The sequence below is a fragment of the Ptychodera flava genome, chromosome 10, assembly GCF_041260155.1.
Source record: "Ptychodera flava strain L36383 chromosome 10, AS_Pfla_20210202, whole genome shotgun sequence".
Classification (NCBI taxonomy): Eukaryota; Metazoa; Hemichordata; class Enteropneusta; family Ptychoderidae; genus Ptychodera; species Ptychodera flava.
Genome location: NC_091937.1, coordinates 21,390,318 through 21,416,226, shown reverse-complemented (window position 1 = coordinate 21,416,226; position 25,909 = coordinate 21,390,318). Strand labels below are relative to the sequence as shown.

General features: G+C 35.8%; 2 protein-coding genes across 3 annotated transcripts in view; one reads left to right on the top strand and one right to left on the bottom strand.

The window, feature by feature from the left end:
* Positions 1-22,509, top strand: part of LOC139142231 (neuralized-like protein 4) — a 61,348-nt gene extending 38,839 nt beyond the window's left edge. The window contains exons 1-3 of one of the 2 annotated variants that reach the window (XM_070712112.1): positions 19,589-19,701; positions 20,526-20,673; positions 21,528-22,509. In XM_070712112.1, coding sequence (XP_070568213.1) covers positions 19,665-19,701; positions 20,526-20,673; positions 21,528-21,732 — 390 coding nt within the window. In that variant the 5' untranslated portion in view covers positions 19,589-19,664 and the 3' untranslated portion in view covers positions 21,733-22,509. Of the gene's footprint in view, positions 1-19,588; positions 19,702-20,525; positions 20,674-21,527 lie in introns of those variants that run through there. The other variant, XM_070712111.1, reaches the window with a different exon arrangement.
* LOC139142230 (neuralized-like protein 4) lies at positions 10,007-13,358 on the bottom strand. The gene is made up of 3 exons (XM_070712109.1): positions 13,214-13,358; positions 11,847-11,988; positions 10,007-10,656 (listed from the first exon to the last, which is right to left on the bottom strand). Exons 1-3 carry the CDS (start codon positions 13,305-13,307, stop codon positions 10,443-10,445), a joined length of 450 nt encoding a protein of 149 aa, XP_070568210.1. The 5' UTR covers positions 13,308-13,358; the 3' UTR covers positions 10,007-10,442.
* Positions 22,510-25,909: the final 3,400 nt, after the last annotated feature.

Here is a 25,909-nt window from a genome sequence, read left to right as displayed (position 1 = left end):
TCTGATTGTCAAACTGATTTGAAATCAATAAAACAAGTACAATTCCTCCTGAAAAGAGTGCTGTCACTTTGTTTTTAATTTTGTACCTTTTCTTACAGACTATCGCGTCAGTTTATTTGCACGTGGCATTGCTGTCGTTGGTTTCTAAAGCATGCAATAATTCGTAGAATTTTCCAATATCCACAGCCGATTAATCCCACTTGTTTCATAAACCGTCTCACAATAGCGTACGAGATTAGATTTTATAGTGGACAAAATTATGGTCAAGAGTTGTAACAAGCGCTAGGTTGTACATCTGCTGGAACCAGCTGTGAAATGTTGTTTATAGGCATTCTTGAGTATTTTAGAATCAATTATAGTCGAGCGAAAACCTTGTAATCATTCGTCAATTTGATGCCAAAACCGTTAAATACCGATGAATGATTCTGAAACATTTCCTACTCTGGTAGGGTTGAGAGACAGTGCGTGGTATTATTCTGACCTGAATTAATTTTCATTTCATTCACCAGACACTGAATGTTGTGTTACCCACATTATGAAAAATAAATATCAGAACTTAGTTTTGCAATTGATTTTTTGTTTGTTGAGGATACGCACACTGGGGCCTTTCCGCGTCTTTCATAAAACAGAATAAACAGACATATAATTAGCTGTGTGTTGGATAACCTGGCTCTTTATGCATTATTGATGTCATTTTAGTTTGAATTTATGGAGAAATCTTTGATTTGATGGATAATCACTTGTTACCACATTTGTGTTACATCGAACTTTTCAGTTCAGATATGCGGAAAATGTAGATGGAAGGCACCATATTTCAACTATTTATTGGTATGAAATTAGGGATTGCAACTCCACACACCGTTTATATCTTATAGGCGAGCGGCGAATCCACAAAAAGGGCCTTATTTTAGGAATTTAATGTACTCACCTTACATACGGCCACATCATACGTCATTTGAAAGCTTATTATTTCTACTTTAAGAAAATTGACGAAGTGGAGCTGCCAAGTAGGGCCATAACCTCCTAATTTGCATAATTAACAAGGGTACCCAATTTGCATAAATGCGATATAATATTTGAAATTTATTGTTAACTTCTCTAACGATACGTTTAAACTATCGGGTGATATATCAAATGAAAGGTCTTTCCATGTAGAATACAAAATGGATATTCAAAGAGACATTGAAATTGATTATACTGAAATATTTCATGTTTATATGGAAAACAATATTTTCCCCTTTTGAATAACGATATTTTAAAAATTTTAACACATACAGCCACAACACACAGCCACACCATACGTCATTTGAAAGCTTATTATCTCTACTTTACGAAAATTGACAATTTGGAGCTACCAAATTGGGCCATAACCCCTAATTTGCATAATAAACACGCATACCCAATTTGTATAAATGCGATATCATTATAAATTTATAGTTAACTTTTCTAAACATACGTTTAAACTATCGAGTGATATATCAAATGAAAGGTAGTTACATGTAGAATACAAAATGAATATTCAAAGAGATATTGAAATGGATTTCACTGAAATATTTTCATATTATATGGAAAAAATATTTTCCCCTTTTAATAGAATAACAATATTTTAAAAATGTTAACACATAGAGTCCTATCATACAGCCACATCATACGTCATTTGAAAGCGTGGAGCTATCAAGGAAGGCCGTACCCCTTTATGTCCATAAATTACACTGGTAAGCAATTTGCAGAAATGAGATATGAAATTAGAAAATTCATTGTTAACTATTCTAAACACACTTTTACACTATCGAGTGATATACGGTCTGTGGTGATGGTATTTGCATGTAAAACACAAAATTGATATCAAAAGTGATATTTAAATTAATTAACGGAAATATTTTCATATTTCTGTCGAAATAAATATTTCCTCTTTTAATAATGGTATTTTAAAAAAATATTTAAGTATCAATTCAACAAAAAGGTCCACACGAACGACACTATTGTAGTTGTTGAAATGTAGCTCTGTAGCTGAAACAATGTGTCAGAGTAAGCTGCTGTCAAAGTAATGGCATGATTCATGATCCAAATCATTCATGTCATTCCAGAAATCTAGAAATTGTAGGAATTCATCATCATTCAGCATTGTCATGAGTAAAAGGGTTGCCACAGTTATCGCTGCCTTGGCAGGAACAAAGGTCTGTGCAGGGAAGATTAATTCGACAGCAGACACAATTGGTGACATGTAATAAGAGAAAGCAGCTCCGCAAATCGTTCATATCTTAGTTGTTTGAATTTTGTGTATGGTACATGTGTATATTGTAAGTGTATATTATGTTATGTTTGGCCGTTTTATGTATAGTGTTGATTTGCCATGGCGAGACGTAACCCTAATCTACGTGTTCTGCCCTAGCCCTATGGGGTAGCAAGACTAATGTGACACTGAGATATCCTTTGATGCTACCTTTCGAGAATAGAGTTGTCTTCATCAGTCCTTCATTTTTTTGGTGAAACGTGCACTGATTGAATGATTGTAGGTGTTACCAATCGAGTTGTTCCACTGAAGTTCAGTTTGTTCAAGTACGGAAGCTAGAATGTCTATTGTTCGTTCAGGCTGTATTTGTGTACTCTCATTTGAATCGGAGATCGGACTGTTGTAGGTTTTGTGAAGTTAAATGTAATGTTAGTAATAACATTATGAAAGGTAGCGTCCTTTCACCCAATTTATTTGCTGTTTATGTTGACGACTTAAGTCGGAAGCTTCAGCTGGCTGGTGTTGGATGCTGCTTGGCTAACTGTATTATTAATCATTTATTTATGCAGATGATTTAGTTCTGATATGTCCTTCAACTAAAGCATTACAGAAATTGATAAACATCTGTGAGCATTATGGAGATGAACATGATATTCTTTTCCACACTGAAAAAACAGAGTGTATGGCAAGTTTTCCAAAGTCTTGGAAACCAGCTAGAATCCCTTGTGTATATTTGTATGGGAAACCTTTAAATTTTGTAAACAGCAAAAAATATTTAGGATATGTTATGTCTTCCTCCGTTGACGATGATGTGGATATGCAAAGGCAGCTCCGATGTTTGTACGTCAGAGCCAACTTCATTGTTCGTAATTTGGCAGATGTTCTCAGAAAGTGAAGTGCACTCTTTTTAAAAGTTTTTTATACAGTGTTTACTGTTTAAATGTTTGGTGTAAATATAGTGTTAAACAAATGTCAAAATTGAAGGTGGCCTACAATAATGCGGTTAGGTTTGATCTTAAACGTGATGTTAGTATGAGTCATAATTTTGCTATTAGAATATTCTGAATTTTACATCATTGCATCGTAGGATGTTATTTGCATTTTGTCAACGTCTGTTGGCCAGCAGAAATACTGTTATTTACAGTTGTGTACACTCCGACTCTTATTTTCATTCCACCTTTTGGAAACACAGTCGGAGTATTCTCTATTAGGGATTTTTATTCACAATTTTTTGATCTTTTTAAATATTTTAATGTAGTTTTTTGAGTGTATATCTTCTTAAATTTTTTAATGTAGTTTTTTTTAGTGTTATATTTTATTGTATGGGTCATCGACCTGAAATAAGGATAATAATAATAATAATAATAATAATAATTAAACAAGATTTAGAATCGTTTGGTCGCATTTCATTACTTTTATCTCGAAAATATCTTGTATTCTCTATTGCCTTGTTGTTGCATGATTGTTCTAATGTATCGTAATGTTTCGCGTTTAACAAGGCCCTTGAATGTTGCCGTTTGGTTTCGTGAACCGCAATGTATCTGTTGGTTTTGTGTGTGTTTTGCAGTCGAGAATGTTCTCTTTGTTCCACCGATGACCTTTATAGATAATGAGGTCTAACGATATGATTTCTTGAGAAGAGCTTTCGAAAATTTGAAAGTATGATGCATTTGTTCATGTTTGATATGAATTCATTAAGCTCGTGTTGAGTTCCAATGAGAATCATACATCGTTTCTGAATCTCAGTCAGAGCGATATTTGTTCAGTGTGTTGCTGAATTATCTCATTTTGTCTTGTGAAATGTAATGTCGGGAATTTCTGGTAAAACTGGAAATCTCGTACCGCACCAAAATACATGACGGTAAAATTCACTGTTGATTTGAAAGTGTTGTTTTTCAAGATTATTTTCAGCATAGCTATCATGTATTTTGTTGTTGGTTGTTTGATTATGCAATCATTTGATGATCTTTCCTGATTTATTGCTCTGTCGACTGATTACATTGCTTCATTGTGCGTTGTATTAGTGTACATTGAAACAATGTCTAGTGTTACCAATGTCGCATTGGCCGGAACTTTTATTGTCTCAATTTTCCGTGTAAAATCAGTCGTATCTTTGATGTATGTTGTTTATTTCTTCACGATTTGTTTGAGAAAACAGTCAATGAATTCTGATCTTTGAAAGGTTGGACTGCATCATCCACTTATAATTGGGCGGCCCACGAACTTTCCTCGTGGGCGTCATTTTGTTCACTTGTATTTTTAGTGTAAGGTACCAACTTGTAAGTGGTGCTAGTGTTTTACTCTTAACTAGAATAATCGCCATGGCTAATTAACACTTTATATAAAACAGCCAAACATAATATACACTGACAATATACACAATATCATACACAAAATGCAAACAACGAAGATATGAAGGTGTTGTGTTGAGTTGCTTTTCCTTCATTATATGACAATAAAGACGATAAATGAAATATGGTGCCTTCCGTCTACATATTCCACATAACTGAACTGAAAATACAGATGTAACACAGATGTAGTAACCAATGATGTCTCCATCAAACAAGATTTCTAGAGAATTGAAACAAAAATGACATCATACAAAAGGGTCATTCAACACACAGCTATTTATACCAAGATTGGAACTAATTTGGGATAATTGGATGGTGAATTAATGTCGGTTTAATTTGCAAATTTAAGCTCATCTGCTTTTCCTTTTACTTGTTTTTAAGAGTAACTTATTATATTTCAACACTCAACTATAGAGCACAAAACACGCTTTAGAAAATTTGCAAAATATGAAGACCCAATTATCCCAAATTAGTTCCGATTGGTTTTATGTATTCTTGTTGTTCAGCTATATGGGAATTAGACAGGAAAATGTTCCAGTTTTCGTACCCTTAATAAACAAAAATCAATTGCAAAACAAATTCAGATATTTATCCCCAAAACTTTAGCATTATTCGTTATTATTACACAATATTTTGAATATTAAAAACTAGTCAAAACGTTTACGATTTAATTGGAAATATTCAAGAAGAATATTTTGAATACACGTTTGGAGTTCATGATTCTATTCTACATGCAAATACCTATCATTTGATATATCACTTGATAGTTGAAAAGTAAGTTTAGAGTACTTTACAATTGATTTTTGTAATCTATATTGTCTTCATGAAAATTAGGTACCCGTTTGCATTATGCAAATTAAATCATTACAGCCCTATTTGTCAGCTGCATATCGTCATTTTTCATGAGGCAGAGATAATAGGCTTTCAAATAATGTTTGATGTGGTTGTGTGATGCGGTTCAATGTGTTAAAATTATTATAATATCGTTATTAAAAAGGGGAAAGTATATTGTTCTACATTAGTAAGAAACATTTTAGTAAAATCATTTTAATATCTCTTTGGATATCCTTTTTGTATTTTCCGTGCAAATACCTTTCATTTGATATATCACTCGATAGTTTAAAGTATGTTTATAGTAGCTAATAAATTCTAATTTTATATCGCATTTATGCAAATAGGGTGCCCACGTAAATTATGCAAATTAAGGGCCACGTCCGTACTTGACAGCTCCACATTGTCAATTTCTTGAAGTAGAGATAGTAAGCTTTCAAATAACGTATGATGATGCTGTAAGATTTGCTTTTTGCATTAAATTTTTTTAAATATTGTTATTGAAAGGGGAAAATATTTTTTCAATATCAATATGACAATATTTCAGTAAAATGAATTTAAATATATTCGTGGATGTCTTTTCAGTATTCTACATGCAAATACCTTTCATTTGATATATCACTCGATAGTTTAAAAGTATTTTTCGAGTAGTGAATAATAAATATCTAATATTAATCGCATTTATGCAAATTGGGTACCCGTGGGACTTGTGCAAATTAGGGCTACGGCCGTACTTGACAGCTAAATGTTGTCTATTTTCTTCAAGTAGAGATAGTAAGCTTTCAAATGATGTATAATGTGGCTGTATGATGGGCTGTATGTGTTCAAATTTTTAAGATATTGTTTTTCAAAAGGGTAGAATATTTTTTCAGTATTAATATGAAAATTTCAGTAAAACCATTTTAAATATCTTTTTGGATATCAATTTTGTATTCTACATGCAAATACCTTTCATTTGATATATCACTCAATAGTTTAAAAGTATGTTTAGAGTAGTTAACAATGAATTTCCTAATTTTATATCACATTTATGCAAATTGGGTACCCATGTGAATTATGCAAATTAGGGGGTTATGGCCCTACTTGGCAGCTCCACATCGTCAATTTTCTTGAAGTAGAGATAATAAGCTTTCAAATGATGTATGATATGGCTGTATGTAAGGTGGGTACATTAAGTGTGAAAAATAGGTGAGCCTGCCGCTCGCCTATTAGCTGTTTACATTTTGTGTATGACACTGTGTATATCGTAAGTGTATTTTATGTTTGGCTGTTGTGTAACATCGAACGTTTCAATTCAGTTATGTGGCAAACGTTGATGAAAGGCACCATATTTCATTTTATCTTATTTATTGGTATGTAATAAAGGACTCCCTCCTCACATCGTTGATATCTTAGTTGTTTGTGTTTTGTGTATGATATTGTGTATATTGTGAGTGTTTATTATGTTTGGCTGTTTTATGTAAAATGTCAATTAGCCATGGCGAATGTACTAAAGGGAAGGCAACTCCACACAACGTTCATATCTTAGTTGTTTGCGTATTGATATTGTGTATATTGTAGGTGTATATTATGTTTGGCTATTTTATGTAAAGTGTTGATTAGCCATTGTGAGTAGTAACCCAGTTAACAATAAACGTTTGACGTCATCACAACAAAACACGTTATAGCAATGGTCACTTTTGAGCAGTAAGGAAGAGTACAAATGTCGCTTTACTTTGAAAATCATTGAATTAAAGAGGATTATCAACATTATGAGTTATAACCCTGCTTCGAGAACAACAGTGCGTGATGAATGGATCTATTGATTACTTCATTGCAAAATGATAGTTTCACTTTCGCTTTGAGAAACATAGATGAGTCATTGTAAACATTAATAGATTCAGAAATTAAAAAGTCTGACTATCCTTTCATTTCATATCATTACTCGAACCAGCAATCCCTATATTTAATGTAAATTAATGAACATAGGCATATTCGATTTTCATAATATATTACTCTTTACGGCCAATATCTATGGTGTGCTCCTGCATTTTTCCTTCAGTTAAATTTTCAAATGAGCCAAAACTCTCCTTAAAGATGAAAAATACGCGAATGGACTGTTAATTAGTAGGTCACATTCTTTAAATTTTGGATATTACGGAAAAGATGAGCAATTAAAAATTTGCCAACCTGTCCGCTCTCGTCTTTCGGATGCTTCTTTTCCGAGCATAGATGTCTTGTGTCTTTCGCATCACAGTTATATCGACAGTCCACAGAAATAAGACAATCACCTTAGGAACCATCAATGTTCAACATTAACCCGAAAGGTTAATGGATCTTTCTCTCCATAAATTTACATACCAAACAATCTGATGCAAGCAATTGGTTGGTTCCACGTTGCCATTGTTAAAATGCAGGGGAACAATCCTGACATAGAGCGGCTAGCTGACAATGTCGAGGATCATGCTCGTGAATCATGGTCACGAAAAACATTCTTTATAGGCTACCCTTGCATATTGAACAAACCATTTACTCTTACTAGGTGAAATTGCTCATCTTGTGATGACAGAATTTAAACTTTGAGCTAGTTGTATTAAGCGTTGTAGCGTGAAGGGCAACAAGACTAACGACTGTAGTGTGTAAAACCTTGTAGCTTTTGTAATGTTTACAATACTGGTGTTTACTTTACGTTTATGAGCTTTTGTGGTTTGAATTGTTCATTATCAATGGTTTTCATCTTCCGTTCATTTACATTCAACTCTTCTGTAGCTTCTTGGAGATCATATTCATAAACTCAACCAGATATGAACTGAAAATGCTCAGGTGTTTCATTATGTATTGCAGTTTTTTTTTTAAATTTGAACCTTTGCCACATGTTTACAACTTCATTAATAGTGTTATGATCAACGTAAAGAACAAGATTAAAGCCCTGTAGCTGTAGCTCTTGAAATTTGTTGACCTGAAAAAGGCTTTTTATTTTCTCTGGTTTTCTTTAAATTCTACAAATTTAAAGGATGTAGTCATTTGCTGCTGAAAAATTGGACAAGTAAATTTTAATTTTAACTGTTATTTTGATTTCCCGCCATTTTTCAAAACTGGTAATATTACAAAGAAAACAAAGCATATGATGTCCCAGTGGGAAACATTCAGCACTATGCATTATATTGGACTACTTCGTTGTTTCTGTTGAGATTCCAGTGCACATATGCATGACGTACAGTGTTTTTAGCTTTATTTGCATGAGGGCGCCATTTTACGTTTGGGCAAACGATTATAATTTATCTTGCTCAAAATTGCACATGCTGTCATAGTGGACAGTTTATTATACTTGTATAAACACCCCTCAATGAGTACATTTTGACGAACTTGATTTAGTTTGGAAGTAAAATCACAAAAATAATGCTAAAAGATGCAGCTATTGGGCCTTTAACTCTAAGGGTCATTAAGTATTCAAATATGCAATTAGTTGAAATAAAAATAATTAATTTTTTGACTGCTGTCATTGAATCACCTGTTTATATAGCAAGTGTAACTGCCTTTAGTCAACTCCTTCAAGCTATATTGCGAAACTGTGAAAGCTCATTAGATACGCAAATTATAAATTAACTTACATGAAAATGCGAAATGACTTTCAATATTGATATTATTTTAAGTGTCTTACTAAAGTCATGCTTTTGAATTTTTTGTGAGAAATGAAAGGTCCACAGAGAGTTTGCTTGATGTACAGTTTAGGAGAGATAATCAGAAAACTTAAAGAAAGAGACATTCGAGGAGTAGCAGTGCGATCTCACTTTTCCGTCCAAACTTTACATACAAAATAACTTTGGTTACTACGAGCACGTCTGGTTGCAAGTTCGACTGATTTGTATCCGGGCCCCTGAATAGGTGTTCAAAGAAGTAAAATGCTAGTGACACAAGCATCTGGAACATTGTAAGACTTCCCGGTACTGCAAAGTACGTCCTCTTTATCCTTCACTGCTTACTACCCGAAACACTTTTACTTTCACTTTGTACTTGTTTACAGTCATACCGACCGAAACGCGCTCACCGCCATCTTTGTGTCAGTGTACAGTATTTGTTTATTAATACATAATCGCTGATGTGTACTAGTTGATAAGCCATTGACTTCCGTTAAAAGCCTAGTCCACTTAGATCACGATCATGTAGAACCATCAAGATTAAGTCATGCTGAGTTCAAAAGAATCAGTCATTTCTATTCAACCGTACATTGACCTGCATGTTTGTTCATGCGGTAGCAACGACTATCAGCAATAGCAAGCGTACCAATGACAATCTCCGGTCAGCGATGCAACAGAATATTTCAAGACATTTCTTATATGACGCTGATTCATACTGGATTAAAACAACAGCTTTCACATTTGCCAAGTCAGGATAGTATGAGATAGGATACTATGGGGTAGGTCAGTGACACGGTTTCCAGGTATTGCACATTATTCAGATGACCTTTAAATCCATTAACCACATCTTTCATTTCTTACTCGTTAACACCTATACGCATACCCCAGCAAGACGCATCCATTGTCATTATTAGCGTCCTAATACAGTTTCTTATGACATCTACATTACGTTTGAAACAACAAAAACACAATAGTGATGTTCGTTGAATTTATTGGTCAACAACAACAACAAAACACGACTGATATAAAAACAACAACAATACAAACAACAAGAATCTAATTACTAGGTCCCCTGTGTACTACATGGCTGCCTTCATTCGGATATAAAATGACTTTAGCAGGCGCACAGTTGTAAAACTTTCTATAGAAAATTATAGGCTACTAATTATTTACATCTCTCTCTCTCTCTCTCTCTCTCTCTCTCTCTCTCTCTCTCTCTCTCTCTCTCTCTCTCTCTCTCTCTCTCTCCCCTCTGAGAAGTTATGTGAAATGTCAAAAAAATTTGAATCGGTTATTCTGCGGAAATGCCATATAAATGTAATTCAATAACATATTTTGCTTGTGTAACATATTCATGGCAGTTAAAGGTCTGTTAAATATTTCATACGTTATCCTCTAAGACTGGTGTTGCTATTTTCTATCCAGTTTTATCAGGAGGCCATAAAGTACCGTGGCTGGCCTTTCTTTGGTGAACCATTCCAGAGAATCGTTGCGGAAGTATTTGTCAATTCTTTTGGAGCCTTCTACGAGAGTTTGGCCGTGAACCTCGTAGGAGCCTGGTCGTATCCACAATTGAAAAGCCACTTTTGCATCGTAATTCTTGGATGTGCGGTCGTCTTTCCAGCTGGACAAAAAGGACAATCATTAGATAAACTAATACATAGTTGACGACGACATGCCACTTTTTTGAAAGGCATGATTTTTTTTTTTTTTTTCAAGAGAAGACACGTCATTATCTGATATTCTGAATAAATATTAGTCGCGCCAGCGACTAACTGACTACGCATGCGTCGGTTCAATATATTATGCGAGTCACTGGCAGTGTACCCGACTAAATTCTAAATTAATGGACGCCGGCATGTTTTCTGAGTGCTTGTAAAGAAACTAATAAGAGAGCGTTAATTTTTAAACCCCCATTTATTAAATGTCTAGCTGCCATTAGCCAGTAAATATTATTCTCTATCTCGTAATTGATAAAAGATATCGTTACTATCACGCCTTAAAATAGAAAAAAAGAAAGAAAACTGTCGTGCATAAACGAGGACTCACACCAAAAATGCTGGGATTGAACTCACATTTAGAAAAGCGCCCTTTATGTCAATAACTAACTGCAAATGCAGATAGAAAAGTTTCAGCGTGCAATACTGGACGTTGGGCAACACAGTTGTTATGGCAACGCTAATGACGGCATGATACGTCCCCTATAGAATACAGTGGATTGTTATCATGGTAAATGCAAATGTTATGTATCTAAATTGCCGTTTATGTCCAATTGTTTGACAAATTAAACAGAATATAATACCTGCCTGGGTCTGACAAAGCGTATGTCACACTGTACGCTTTACTGGGTAAACAAGTTCTGAGGGTGTTTGAATTTATTGCTTACGCAACGCGTAGTGGTACTACAAATGTATATAACAAATAACAATAACTTCTATTTTAGTCTGTATTATCATGAATCTGTTCAATACTGTTATTGACATAAGCGTCGACTGTGCATATCGGACGGAAATAGAGTTTCTAGTTTGTAACCACTTGAGCGACACCAAGGGCTTAGCCGCATAGCAAGGTGACACGGCGTTGATGTCAAACTTTTTAAATATTTACCCTTTCAAGTCATATCATCGAAATTTAAAGGTCTACAAGTCATATCATTAATCACGCCACTTGATATTTACCTTCTCTTTGCACCAGTTGACTACACCATTTATTCCCTGCAGTTAAATGCAATGATTGAAATGAATGACAATTTTCTCTAACGATCTGAGTAATCCCGACATTAAATACTCTCACAGCCTTTGTTGAAATGCTTACCTAACACTTTTAGCGTACGACTTTTGTTCAACATACTTGATGCTTGGTGATACAAATATTTTTTTAGTGTCAAACTCGTCGTCGTGTTCTCCCGTGTGTTCTTCCCTTTGTTCCAATTTCTTTCCTCCAAGTATAACGTCACCTGAGGGAAAATCAACACTCAAGTTACTGAGTGCAGGAGCCGTTAACACTCTGATGTAATTCTTAGTCGTGGGTTATAGCTCACTATTAACTTTGTTGGACCTAAAGAGCGAACATAATTCACACTTTTGATATTCTAGACAGAAACGTACTTTCTAGTCAGAACCATGCTTTGATGTTGAAATTATTTTGACATATTCTATCTATCATTGCTATCAACTGTCATTTTATTCATATCAGCGCGTTTTGCAATCGACCGTTCAGTGAGCGTATTCATATACAAGGTAACCTTATTGAAAGTTACATAATATTCCAAATAAATATGAATTTCAAAATAGACGCATGAAAATAATATCGAGCTAAACATGGATCGGTTACTCTGATGGATCAAATTTCTCTACTTTATTCTTGTTCTATGTGTCAGTCACACAGTTTCTTGAAATTGTTTCTCTATTCAAATTGAATTTAAAAAGTATGTTTTGAAATTATAAATATTCGACTGAATGTAGACAGCCTCGAAGTGTAGTCAGCATTTAATATGGCCCGAGCGAGGCTCTGCGAGCGAGAGGACAATTGATCATTTGCTCGACGTCAGGAGGGCAAAGAGACTCCTCCCTCGAGCTCGAGGGTACATGGTCCCTTCTTTGGGTTATCATTCCTTTCTTACACTGTTTATACGCCATATTTTAGGCTGTCTCGCAAAAGACAATCTAATGCTTTCTTTCTAGGATGCAAAAAAAAATAAGTTAAAAGAAGAATAATTTCAATTACCGAATGGTGCATTGACATGTCAAAATAACTGTTATGGGTTGATCGAATTTTTATTCAGAGTGGCAATAACTATATTTCCGCATAACAGCGGTTTCAATACATCAATGCGTCGTCAGATTATTAAAAAATGTAATTTGATAATTGTTAAATCCCGGAGTTTCAAAAAAAGTTCCAGGCAGATTTCATTTAAATGATGACTATTTGGCGCACTACTTTATCAACAAATAGAGTCCTGTTGGCGCGCGTCATTCGATTCATGAGGCATATAATATCATTTTTTTTTATTGAATTCGCGCCCTGGCATAGATTAAATTGTTCACGAAGACAATGTACTTTACAAGTAAACGGAGAAGCATAGAGAAAGGAAAACAGGCCAGAAAAGTAAAATATTTTATCACCAAGTTATGGCGACTGCTTAATAAACCTCAGTCAATATTCTCTCAAACTATACTCACCCGGAAGAAGAAACATGTTTGCATCAAGTATTGGTTTGACTGTGTCAGCTTCTGTACCGTGGTAAGCGACGTGCCACTTTTGGTGTATCTTCATGTCCACGATTTTATGATGGTGAACACTGAAACAAAATATTAAGCGATTATGAAAGCGGTCAAACTGATTGGTGTCTGCAAGAAGTTGTCCAATTTTTTATATTTTGAAGTTTGTAGTCAAGTCAGAAGTTAAGTTCCTTGCCACAGTTTTTTTCTCTATGCCTTTCGTTTTCTTGAACCTTTTTTTAACTTTGATTAGGTACTATATCTTTTAACGTCAGACCCTGATCATGACACAACAATGTTCTTTATACCGTCTGCAACTTAGGCGTAAAGAAAAAACTATGCATATTTTCGTTAATAAACAGTGGCAAAAAGGTAGTTGGTCGGGAAAATTTTGTTATTCTTATTTCAGTGTGATCCATAAAAAACACTAGCAAATTTCGTCTAGACCCTGAGCGATTTTGAAAATGATAAAAAAGTGTAGGGTCAGAGGGTTTCCAATAGGGCAGGTCGAGTTTCTGGAAATACCCATACGTTTCTTTTGGCCTGATCACAATGACATATTGATCAATTTAGCTTTTTTAGCGTTTACTTTTGCTGAGATATTGCCGAATGGTATGGTCTGTGTAAATATTTCACTGCTTTCACTTTTATCTATATGGTATAGATAAAACCATGAAATTTTACTATTTGCGTAATAAAAATGTTACTCGGACGACGTCGTATTATAACAGCATAACATTGGGATCTGCCCGCTGCATTGCTGTTTTGAGTGCAGTTTGGGAACCAAATATCATATAAGAGGATTGGTGGGTTAAGGTATTTTTATACATGCAACCGTGCACGTGACATTTTGCATTGTGAACTCGTAATGCGTTAATTACATACTCCAGACCAAATCGAGCCCATCCGATCGGATGGACGGCAAGTTTCTGGGTATGCCTGTACTAAAATCATTGGGACGACCACTTCGTTCATGACAGTCTTTACAAAAACACTCATCATATCTTTCCCCGTCAGAGAATACAGTATCTGAAAGACAAAGAATGGAAAAGTATTGTGATTGTATGGAAATAGTATACTTGCACATACTTGATGTTCAAGGAAACTTTGTCATTTTAATTGACAGAAATTGGACATGGCGTTGACTACAGAAAAGACTTTGAAAATATATGCAAGCAAAATATTTTGTCATCGACACAACCGTTGTCGGAACGCAATTAATTTTATTTGCCGATTTGTCACTAAATGACGTATTGTTGTGAACACAGCACAACTTCATATTCATAGCTCAAAAACAATCGCTACTGTGACTATGTAATATGTACTGTGGGGTGATTTCCCTGAAATTGAAAGTGACAATATGTAACAATAATATGTGATTTCCATAGTAAAAAAAACCAGGGATAGAAACAATTAACGGTCTCTTAATATCAGTATTGTAGTTTATTCGAAAATATGATCCACATAATTTGGATTTCTTCGACATCGTCAAGATTGTTTTTCTTTTAACAATCCTTATTTTTCTCAGGCAATGTATACTTATATATAAGGGGAAGAGTTAACTGTTTTCGAAATTCGGGTATTTGCCACAAAAATAATTCATTTTTCACGAAAAATACAACAACATACACATGGATCGAATTTTCACCCGACGTCACCCTAAACATATGCTGATAACATAGGGCATGTCCTCATGCTTTAGGAGAACCTTTTCATGTGATAAAATAACTGTAGATGACCTGTAACGCCAAATTTGCAAAGACCCTCGGTCGGTCGTGATTTGCACGACGTCGTACACCTCTAATGACCCTGGGCGACCCAACAGAATTGGCGCAGTTGTAGTCCTGAGTTTGATTTTCACTAGAAATCCCATGCAATGGGCCAATCTTTGAAGCATGGGCTGTTTTCAGCTTGACCGCACAACCCTGCATTAAAATATCAGGAGAATCACCCAATCTCCCAGGCATATAAGTTTGTTTCATCTAAATTATAATAACTGTTTAAATTCACATAGCTTTTAACGAAATACAACTTGTTTGAGCGTCAGTTATCTGATACAGCTTGTTTCTCACAACTAATTAAAACATCGCAGATAGATCAGTTTCTTCAAGAATCCAGATATGGCATTTGTGTTCTGACCATGTAGCTATATGTGACTTCTTCGATTCACCCACTCGATTCGATCATCACATTAGCAAAATTTATTTTATAAAATTTATTTTATGGCGTTGGATGTTTACAGTTAGAAATTTCCTGACAAATATGAACTGCAAACATTGCAGACTACCGATGTAATCATAAATAATAGAATACCCACCTAGGAGATTTAATCTTGCTTGACAAAAGTGGCGACATCGCTCGTAATACTCGCAACCCGTCATTATACGAGCTGAAAAAATGCCAGTATATCAATACGCCGACTTTTTGTGAATGAAATAGCCTTCAAGATAAACAGAAAATATAACAACTATAACCTTTGAACGACCCTGATCTGACTATCTGTAAATCAGCCATTGATGAGGTATCAACGCCATACCATACAAGCCACTGGTACGCCACACAAATCCAGCAAGTAGTTCATTTTGACCGAAGGATTGCGAGAAAGTGGATAGCAGACGCTACCAAATGATCTAGGCTAGGACAGCGTTGAACGTAATGTGAACGCGGACAAAAGATTAGCTTATCTTCTCACATTCTGCCGGATTAGTTCTGGCCGGCCCTGGGCCTAGATGTGAACCCATAATTTTATTCTTTAAGACAACATTCGCTATCGCTTGTTTGCCAAGTAAATAGCTGCGTGCATTGTATTCGCGATGGTTGAGAAGCCAACAAAGTGCACAGAGAACCATGTGTGGGGAGTGTAGAAGTGAGTACGTGAGCATCCCCCCCCTTCACTGTGAAATTAGTTTTTTTCTATCGTCGGTCCTGTATCAAATTGTTTTTTCCGTATGCAGAGGAAATGCAATTTTTTCACCTTGTGACCATTTTTAGAAATACAGTCCGTAATTCTACCTGTATCACTGGTTATCTTGTACCTACATGTAAAAGTAGCTCGTAGTATAATAGCAATAAACAGCATTTTATTATACATACTTCTGATGTGTACAAGAGACAACCGGTAAAAAGTCCATTCTGAGCTAACAGATCTGGAAAGTGCTCACGGTATTCTTGATCCCCTCTGAGTATCTTTACTTCAGGCTGACATAATTTTACAGGGACTGGAAAGAAAATATTTCGCATTCTGCAGTCTCAAATTTATGCAACAGTAATCTCTCAATATTTCGAACGAGTGTGACGTCATCGAAGACGAGGTTCACCAATATAGCGGTAGTATCCCCCGGGCCCGTAGAGGATTTGAATTTAGTGCCTGAATGAGCTATTAAACTTTCAGTTTTCAACGGAAAAGAGTAAGTCGAACATTTGTTGTGGCCATTGCGATTTAAAAATGATTGCAGAATAATCCTACGTTGACATTTTCGTACTGGACGTGGAGATTCGCTAGCTATGCGACTCAACATGTGCACTAGTACTGAAGACATGCAGTGAGCAATTGCTGGTAAAATGTATGGCTTGCTAACATGTACTGAATCAGTTTTCCCAGCTTGATAATTTCAGCATACCGGAGACAAATTACATTTTATTTCTGTTATGTCGGAAAATTTTCTTCTCAAGCCATTACAGGATCGAATTGTTTTTTTTCTCCTTCACCTGCCCACAATTTTTCCGAAAAATCATCCACTCCCGTAAAGCAAATGATTCTCTCCTAACTAGTCTGGCATACCAGACCTTCACCCTACGTCTATGCTTGAAGTGCGCCACAATATACCCGCCGCCCAACCTGCGGTTTGCTCGCAGTTCGCGGCTTTGCCGCTCGTGGCGCTAGCAATCAAGCGCGGACACAAGTTAACTGGGGACATGTGAAAATAGAAATATGCAATAAATCAGTGTATCAATTCAAACATTCAAGATTAAGATAGCTTTCATATTCTAGACTTGGGTAAGATGGTCGGCATGGTCACTCTTGATTTACGCAAAGCATTTGATACCGTGAACCATGTCATCCTCCTGAATAAACTGCATCAATGGTCTTGATGACAGCGTTTGCTGCTGGTTTCGATCATACTTGAATAACAGAACCCAGGTTGCTAATGGAATTTATTTTTGAAATTCGTAAAATATCAACAGGAGTTCTCCAAGGAGCTATAATTGATCCGCTCAGCCCCTGTTTTTGGTTTTAACGTAAATGATCTGGGCGTCTCTCACGAATTTCTAGTATGTTATTCTATGGAGAAAAGTTTTGGAGATTCTCCAAAAGTTCCTGAACGTGATAATGAAACTGACATGACTATCAGAGTACGCATTTTTTCATACGCGCAATTGAGCGTCTGCAGGACATTCTATGTACACGCGATCAAACACCACCATCTGGTCTACTATTTTAGACACAAGTCTTGCAATATTACATTTTTCCACAATGTTCATACCTTAGACAATATTTCTATCTGTTTTATCAATATAAGTAGACTTCCATACTTTGAAGTTGATTAGGACGTTCATCTAGGCAAATGTGAATAGCTTATTCCTACGATATCGAGACTTATTGCCCTACCTGTTTTCGTTTTAGTTACGTCTGCTTTTTCAAATCCGTATTGATCTGTAAATAATCAGACATGTTTTAAAATTAATTACGAAGAGTATTATTTGCCATGATACATCGGGTTTGATCGGTACGTTCTGCAGGTATTAACATGACAATGTTTCCTAAGTGAAGTATTCTGTATCTCATGATACGTTGCCTTTCATTTTCTATTGTGTAGATGGCTCAGACAAATGCTAATTGTCCCTACCACAAGATATGCCGACGATTTTTAAAGTCAAAAGAAGGACCTTGTGTTCCAGGTAAGATAATATCTCGCTCGACTCTTTAATTTACATGTAAGACTCGGGACTTACAACACTTTAAACATCAGTAAAAAGGCCAAATTCAGATGACCTTGGACAATTTTTAGTGATTGCACGTCACGGTAGTTAAATGGAACAAGCGTATTGAACTACGGTCACGTAGCTTTTTCGTCCTTTCCCCTAAGATACCAAATCTTGAAATTTTCATAGAAATGTAAACCCCTTTAGGGAGTAATTGAGAAAACCTGATATCATTAGCTCTAAATAGTTGCCATTGAAACATGTGGCTCGAAAATGGGCTCTAATTGTTTTTGGATCCCCAGAAAAGCCCACCTCGGGAAATTTTCGTAACAATCCAATGAGATTTGGGGAAAGTGTACTTTTGACCCTTAAATGGTTGCCATAGAAACTTGAGGCATCAAATCGAATATCACATTTTGTCCGTTTCAACTCACATTTGTGAAAATCGAAGCTATTTTATCGGATTGTGATTTTAATCATAGACAGTAGAGAAATGTTCCTCTATTGTTTTTTTAATATAGTTCCTTATTTAATTATTATTATCCCTACCATCATCATCGCCATCATCACATAAACTATTTGGTCGAAATGTTGTTTCTGTAAGATAAATATATTTGTTGCTATCTCTCTCAAATGTCAATTGAAAAGGCACATCATTACATCTGTACAATAACGTGACCGTTTGATTTTTAGCGAGAATACGTCGACAGTACATTGACTTCAACTGGTAATTTTCATCATTCTATATTGTATAAGATGCTGCTCTTCGTGACGACTTTATATATGACTGGTGCTACTGTAAACAATGTCATGAACATCGTGGTGACAAAGAAGTTTACCCGCGTGGTATACCTCCTACCAAGTATGTTCTACCGCTGGGCTGGGCAAGATTTAGTCTTCGGTAATTAAAAGTGATATTTATTTTGGACATGGGCTTTTAAACATTCGCCATCCCTCTCGGCTTGGGCATGAAAATAGAGCCACACAATATTCGTCTTGGATAGGTTTTGGATTTTTATCAGACTTTACATTTTAAAACTACAGTTTAGCGAGATTTCAATCACAAAAGTTGCTTATGTCATTGTGAAAAATAAAGCTTTTTGATCTATAATCTGACGAGCTGTAATAATCAGAAATGTTGCATCACGAACTTTCGGCAGTATTTTTATTTTTTCGAACACACTCTTTCTAAACCTTACATACTAGAATAGAGTTTTGTAAGACGTAATCAGCTTTATTGCAGTAAACTTGTGCATAGAACTTTATTACTCCATCTTATATGCATCTTTTCTCTTAGAGTTCACATGAGAAAGTCGCAGGCATTGATACATCGTACGAAACACATGTTTAAGCTTGAAACATATACTTGTGGTCAGACCAGAATAAAAGTTTACACTTTTTCTTTCATTCCAGAATATTAAAACACAAACTTGACAGCCTTGCCAAAAATTGGCACGTTGCCTTCCACGGAACGCTGGTAGAAAATGTAATGCCTATACTGGATGCTGGAATGCTTCTCTGCCCAGGCGAGTGTATCTTCATTCGGTCTGATCAAATAATTTGTTCAAGTAGGACGCTCCTCTGGGGCCGATATTCGGACTCTCAAACTTTTAGAATATCTTTTGGCCTGCCACCGCTCTTTGGGGGCTCATTTAGAGGCTTATAGAGCAAAATACGTTTTCGCCTAATTTAGTTTGTGAAAATAGGAAATTTTATCCTCCCTCGCTCGAATAGAGATAAATCAGGGATGACGGCCATTTGAATTTAAAATATCGGTAAATATTGAGTAACTTGCTTCTACTTCCAAATTTTGCACGATGACCCATGAATTTTCCTCTTGATTTTGACAGAGAATCATAGTTGAAATTTGCATGACGAAATTTTGAATAAGAGCTTAAGTCTTTCGATTTCGATGCGCGAACTATGTTAATAGTGACAAATTATTTTGGAATACATCAAAATAGCCTGTTAAGCCTTTGTCGAGCGATCCACTAAGATAACTAGTTTACGTGTTCACACTTATCCGTCGAAGAACAGTCCTTCAAGTATATGCATGTTTTCAATTGCTTTTGCTTTTAATTTTTTAATTGCTATTCTTTTGTACACAGAATAACATTTTGCTGCAATTTCATCGAGTGCCGTTAAAGAATTTTTTTTTTTTCTTTTTTCGTAAATTCCTTCACGTGTAGTAATAATGTCAACATAATAGGAGGAAATTGACTTTATACATTTTTGGGGGGTGGGGGTTCAGTTAGCTGTGGATTACATAAAAATTAATTGCGTTCTATATATGGCAACTGTTGTTATAAAATAGAACGACTCATCCCCATTGTGTTGTTTCATGTTATAGAAGATGTCATTCTCGGTGGAGAAGAATTATCACAGAGAGAAGGACATTTCGACGAGCACAGAAAGCCAGACAACTTCGACACTCTACAGATCTTTGTATCTCCCAGCATCAAATATGTTGAAAGCCGTGCTTATGCTTCACCGATTCGGTAAGATGTACTTTGAGCTAACACACTTTTTTTGTTTACACGCTGATTGACAACTACCATGCCAAGGTTTGTTTACATGCATACTTGCTGGTTTATTTCAGTGGAGTAAATCGCTCTGTAAAACATTACAAAGGAGACTCAATGTAAACACAAATTACTTCAACTACTCATAGTCCCATTCAAGCATTTAAAGAGATCATCAGACCGTATTTTGGTAGAGTAGAGTCATACCGTAGAACGCACCTCGGGACAGACATTCGGACTCTCAAACTTTTACAATTCTTTTCTGATATACCACTTGTGGGGTCATTATAAAGCTCTTGGTGTAAGGAAATTTTTCGCCGTCTTATTTTTTGTTGTTGAAAATTGAATATTTTATTTTTCTCCGAAGAGACGACACGGGGTTAGCCGCTATTTTGAATTTCAAATATCGGTAAATCTTGGGTAATTTGTTTCTCTAGTACCAAAATTTGCACGTTACCCCTGATTTTTAAGAGTATCGTTGAAAGGTTCATCGAGGAAAGTTTGAGGAAAAGTTTAGGTAACGACAACAAAGTCGTGTATCTCACGAGAGTGGAATTATCTTCCTTGGTCGTCGTTGCTAATGACCATACCAATTCGAATTTTTTCAATAAAATGCATGTTGTTATGAATAATATCCTGATGGCAAACCAAGGCCGTCTGATTTGCATTCATAACTAATTGTCATTATCATCTTTGGCTTACAAAGTTTCATTGTGTTGTCCTTAAAGTATGAGATGCTTCAGATTAATTTGTTTCTTGTCAGATTTACTGAGCATGCGCATTGCATACAGATGATCAAAGATTCACTGCATTCATATTATTTATTCAAGGTGGAGGGATGCAGGTACCCTCTACGACGCAAGGGTTGCTTTTCAAGTATGGATTCGTCCGGGGTCATACCAGGTGGGACCACAGACACTGGGGGCGTCTTACCCGATAGATCCAGAGTTCGACAACGACAAGCTTGAGTGGTTCACCAAGGAAAGGCCAGCAGTTGTGTTGTATGGATTATTAGTAAAACTGGATCGAAAATGATGTTAAATCTTTCACCAGCCTACACAAGGCAGTCGAATCGCGAATTAAGTCGAACTCAGCTATTACATTGGACCACCAATTACATCTACAGTTTATCTATCAAAGAATAATTATTTAACCAAGTTAATCTGATACGATCGTCTAGACGACTGTATTTATTCGTTTCTCATGATCTGACGATTTTATACAGGTGAAATGATACCGCAATGATAATAATAATTAGACTAAGTTGAGCTTTCAGAACGTAAGAGACCACGTAGAAGTTAATCAAAGCAACGTATCCAGAATTAAATTGGACGTGAAAACTTGATGTTGTGGCATTGAACAATTTGTCATGTGAAATTAGTTTTCAGGTTTGAATTGTAAGCTATTTTAATTGTTAGAGCTTTGTGGAAAAAAGGGGTAGAAATCGATGAAACAAGACCAAATATAGATCCGTTAGGTCTCTTCATGAACTTAAAGCTGCCGATATCCAAGGTGAAATACCCTAACCATGCCATAAACAGTGATACCACTTGTGAAAAGCTGGAGATGAATTTTTGGGAGTTCAGTACCTCGGACACTTTATTATCTTTGGACGAAAAAGACTATTTACATTTTGAGGATTTTTTGTTAAGTTTGTTCGCTTTTAGGGTTGGAATTACATGCTTTTCAATAATATCCCAATTGAAAATAACACCCTTCAGGAAAATACCATATTTACACAAATTGAATAATGTATATATTGATCTTCTATGTGAATAAATCAATGTACTAATAAATAAAAAATAACATTGATTCGCTCACAGACCTTTTGATGGTTTATTCCGAGTACATTCCCATAAACGTGGGAATTTGTAAGCCGCGAGAAACGATATCTTAAACGATATCTATAAACGATATCTTAAAATACGATCAGTTATATGATGTCTCAACAAATTCAAGACAACTGTTTTATAACTAAATGTACGCTGAGTTGTTCAAGACATCTCCCTGTCTTTAGATGGCTTTAAACTGTACCTAGTGATGAAAAGATTTGCATCGTCACAAATCTATAAAATAGACTAGTCGTGAAACCGAGCGCTCAATGACATAGTTACTCATGCTGGACGAAGAAAATGCGATTTCATTTTATCAATCACTAGCACAGACATTTGCGAGAAATTAGCGAGAAACGGGCACTTTCTTGATTTTCGCCGGAAGTGAGTGAGAATTCATAACGATGAAGGGTTACAAACCAAACGTTGTACTCTGTCATACCAAGGAAACAAACACAACTTTTTGTGGAGAGCTTCAATCAAATTACGATGTCCTTGCCCCTATAACTTATCATAATCTCCAACATTGCAAGAAACGTTTAAGGATTTATGTCGTAGAGGGCGACATGACTCATTATGTTAACAAATTTGAATTCAAAGATGATAAGTGGACCAACAAGGACCGTACCTATCTCTTAATCGGATTGCCATAAGATTTTGATATCAAATGTCGGCACGAAGGCAGGGTATTCTGCACATTATGGTTTGATATTGTAAAATCCGGCATCTTTTCTTTGAAGAATTGTAAAACCATTCATTAAGACACCATTCATTTCCCACACGACGTGGAGAACGTAAGGCACCTCAAGCAACGGGTGAGAGGACAGTCTTTTTTGCGCAATAACGTTTGAATATGCAAAGAATAAGAAATTTAGATTTCAAGGTTCGGGGGACTTTTCAAATGATAAATTTAATACTTCCCATAATCGCAAATCACATTCATTAGCAACACGACTTTCTGTTGTGTTTTAATTTATTTTGCTAGATAATAAGATAGAGGGCGCAATCTCTGGGCAGTTTCACTTATAAATCCTTTATCCCTGTTGATTTACTTACTATTGTGTCAGAATATTTTTATCTTTTTCAATAAATAAATAAATAAATAAATAAATAACTCCTTTGACACGATGAAAATCGGAAATAACTAGTACAGTCTTGTACCAATCTTAATTATCAACAACAAAATCAATCAACAAAAAATAGGTTAGAAGAGAATTAATGGCAAAAAAAAACAAATGGAAGCAATAAAACTTGTTAATGAAGAGATCATTGAAAATGGAATTCGAAAATCATAACATGGACGAAAGCAGTTATGTGCGACCATGTAGAAACCCGACAAAGGAAAAAGCAAGAACATTAAGAGAAAATGCTGTTACGACCCAATCGTATTTCAGATTACCCGAAAGAAAAATATTTTGTTGAAAGAAAGGTCAAAAGATAGGCAAAATGTTTACTAGCACTTCACATGTCCAATGACCTGAATAACGCGAGAACCGATGACTGACAGGACATTTCAAGTACACACTCAGCGGCCGTTCCGTTGAACTCAACTTTCATCGATGGACTGAAAGATAAAGTATGTCATGCAAAAAGACGAAGTTCGAACGAGAAACTTGTAACATTTCCAACTACTTGACAGAAAAGTTGATAAGGTTAAGCGCAGTACAGGATTGCTTAACCCTTTGACTGCTGTAATTTTGCCCGCCAAAATTTTAGCGCAACATGTAACCAATTTTTATGAATTTTTCTTTAATTTTTTTTGATAATTTTGGACCACATGGACATCACATTTCATTTGTTTCAGGTTTTTATCAAAATTTGGCAAAATATCTGAAAAGATTGACTAGGCTATATTGTATAAAGGTGACGAAAATTGACGCACAAGGGGTCGAATAGGATTGGTCGGAAATGGGTCAGATTGATATATTAATCATAACAGCCAATTAGCTGTCGTTATGTGTCACCTGAGTCTTGCATTGTGCAGCAAAGCATGTTAATTATTAACATTAAATGTTAATTATTAACTTGAAATATGATATTCTCTTCTGTTTGAGTCTGTAAATGCACACCTTAGACTTCAGCCAGGAACCAAAATGTTCTGTTAATTTCGCCACCAGTTCCTTTCTCAAGTTTGCGTCGAATGAATGCTGTTCTCCATTCCATACTCTAATACCCAATATTCTGGTCTACCATGCCAAGTACTGCCGCCAGGAAGTGTCCGGTTTCAAACCGCCTCAACCCGTGAAAATCACGGGTAACCCGATTAATTGACATGCATGACAAAGTCAACAACGAACGCACCAGCAAGGTATATCTTCAGTTATACCTTGCTGGTGCGTTCGTTGTTGACTTTGTTAAATTTAATCCGGTGATAATCTGGTGAGAGCGTCCACAGATTAGTAATTTACCTTGATTACTTTGGCTAATTAGGCACTCAAACTCATCAGATAATAGACGCAGAATGTTGATAAAACGTATACGCAAGATTGTCGAGGGCAGTGCTAAGTTATGACCGAAATACCAAAGGTTGGTAGAATATATCTTTATTAGCGATACAACGAAACACCTACCCACCTCTGGGGACGGACATGTAGACAACGCCCTGTGGTTTGGGTCTCGTTGTGAGTCCGTTCGATGGTTCGGTTTGTTTGTTCTATGTTTCTTTACTTTTGTAAATTTTGTTTAGACTAGTGTGTCTTTTAGATTTTTTGGGCGGTTGTGAACTTTTAGGCAATAAGTACCACTGCGGGGTACGGATTTTTATGTTTTTTGGATCAAGATACTTATAAGTATCATAGTCGATGTGTTTCTTGTCGTACATTTTGTTAAACAGTTCGTGTATTTTGTTTACTGTTTGTTCTGTGTCGTCACTGTCTAGTTGAGTATAATACTGAGTGTTGAGTAATTGCTTTTCGCATTCGTGTACGTAATCTTTTGTGCTGACAATGACGATACCCCGACCCTTGTCGAAGGGTTTTTTATTGTAATTTGTATATTGTTAGCAAGCTTGTTTATCGCGATTCTTTGGGCACGCGACATTTCTTGTTTCCTTGTTTGAAAGGATATCTCTAGAAGTGCAAGTTCAACAGCTTCAGATAGCTTTCAAGTTCTGTGTTTTTTGTTGTTCGGGGAGTCCAGCTTGATTTTTTCTTGAATGGGTGCTGTTGCGATTGTTTATGTCTCATGATGTAGCGCAGTCTCACTTTGCGACCATATTTGTTGAAATCCTGAAGCAGTTTTATTCTGCTTGGTTTTGTTGGTGTCGGAATGAATTTTAGGCCTTTGCCTAGTGCTATTATTTCGGTGTTTGTTAGTTTGAGCGATGGAAGGTTCTTGATGAATTTCATGTTGTTGTCGGCTTTTCTTTGGAAGATGGCTGA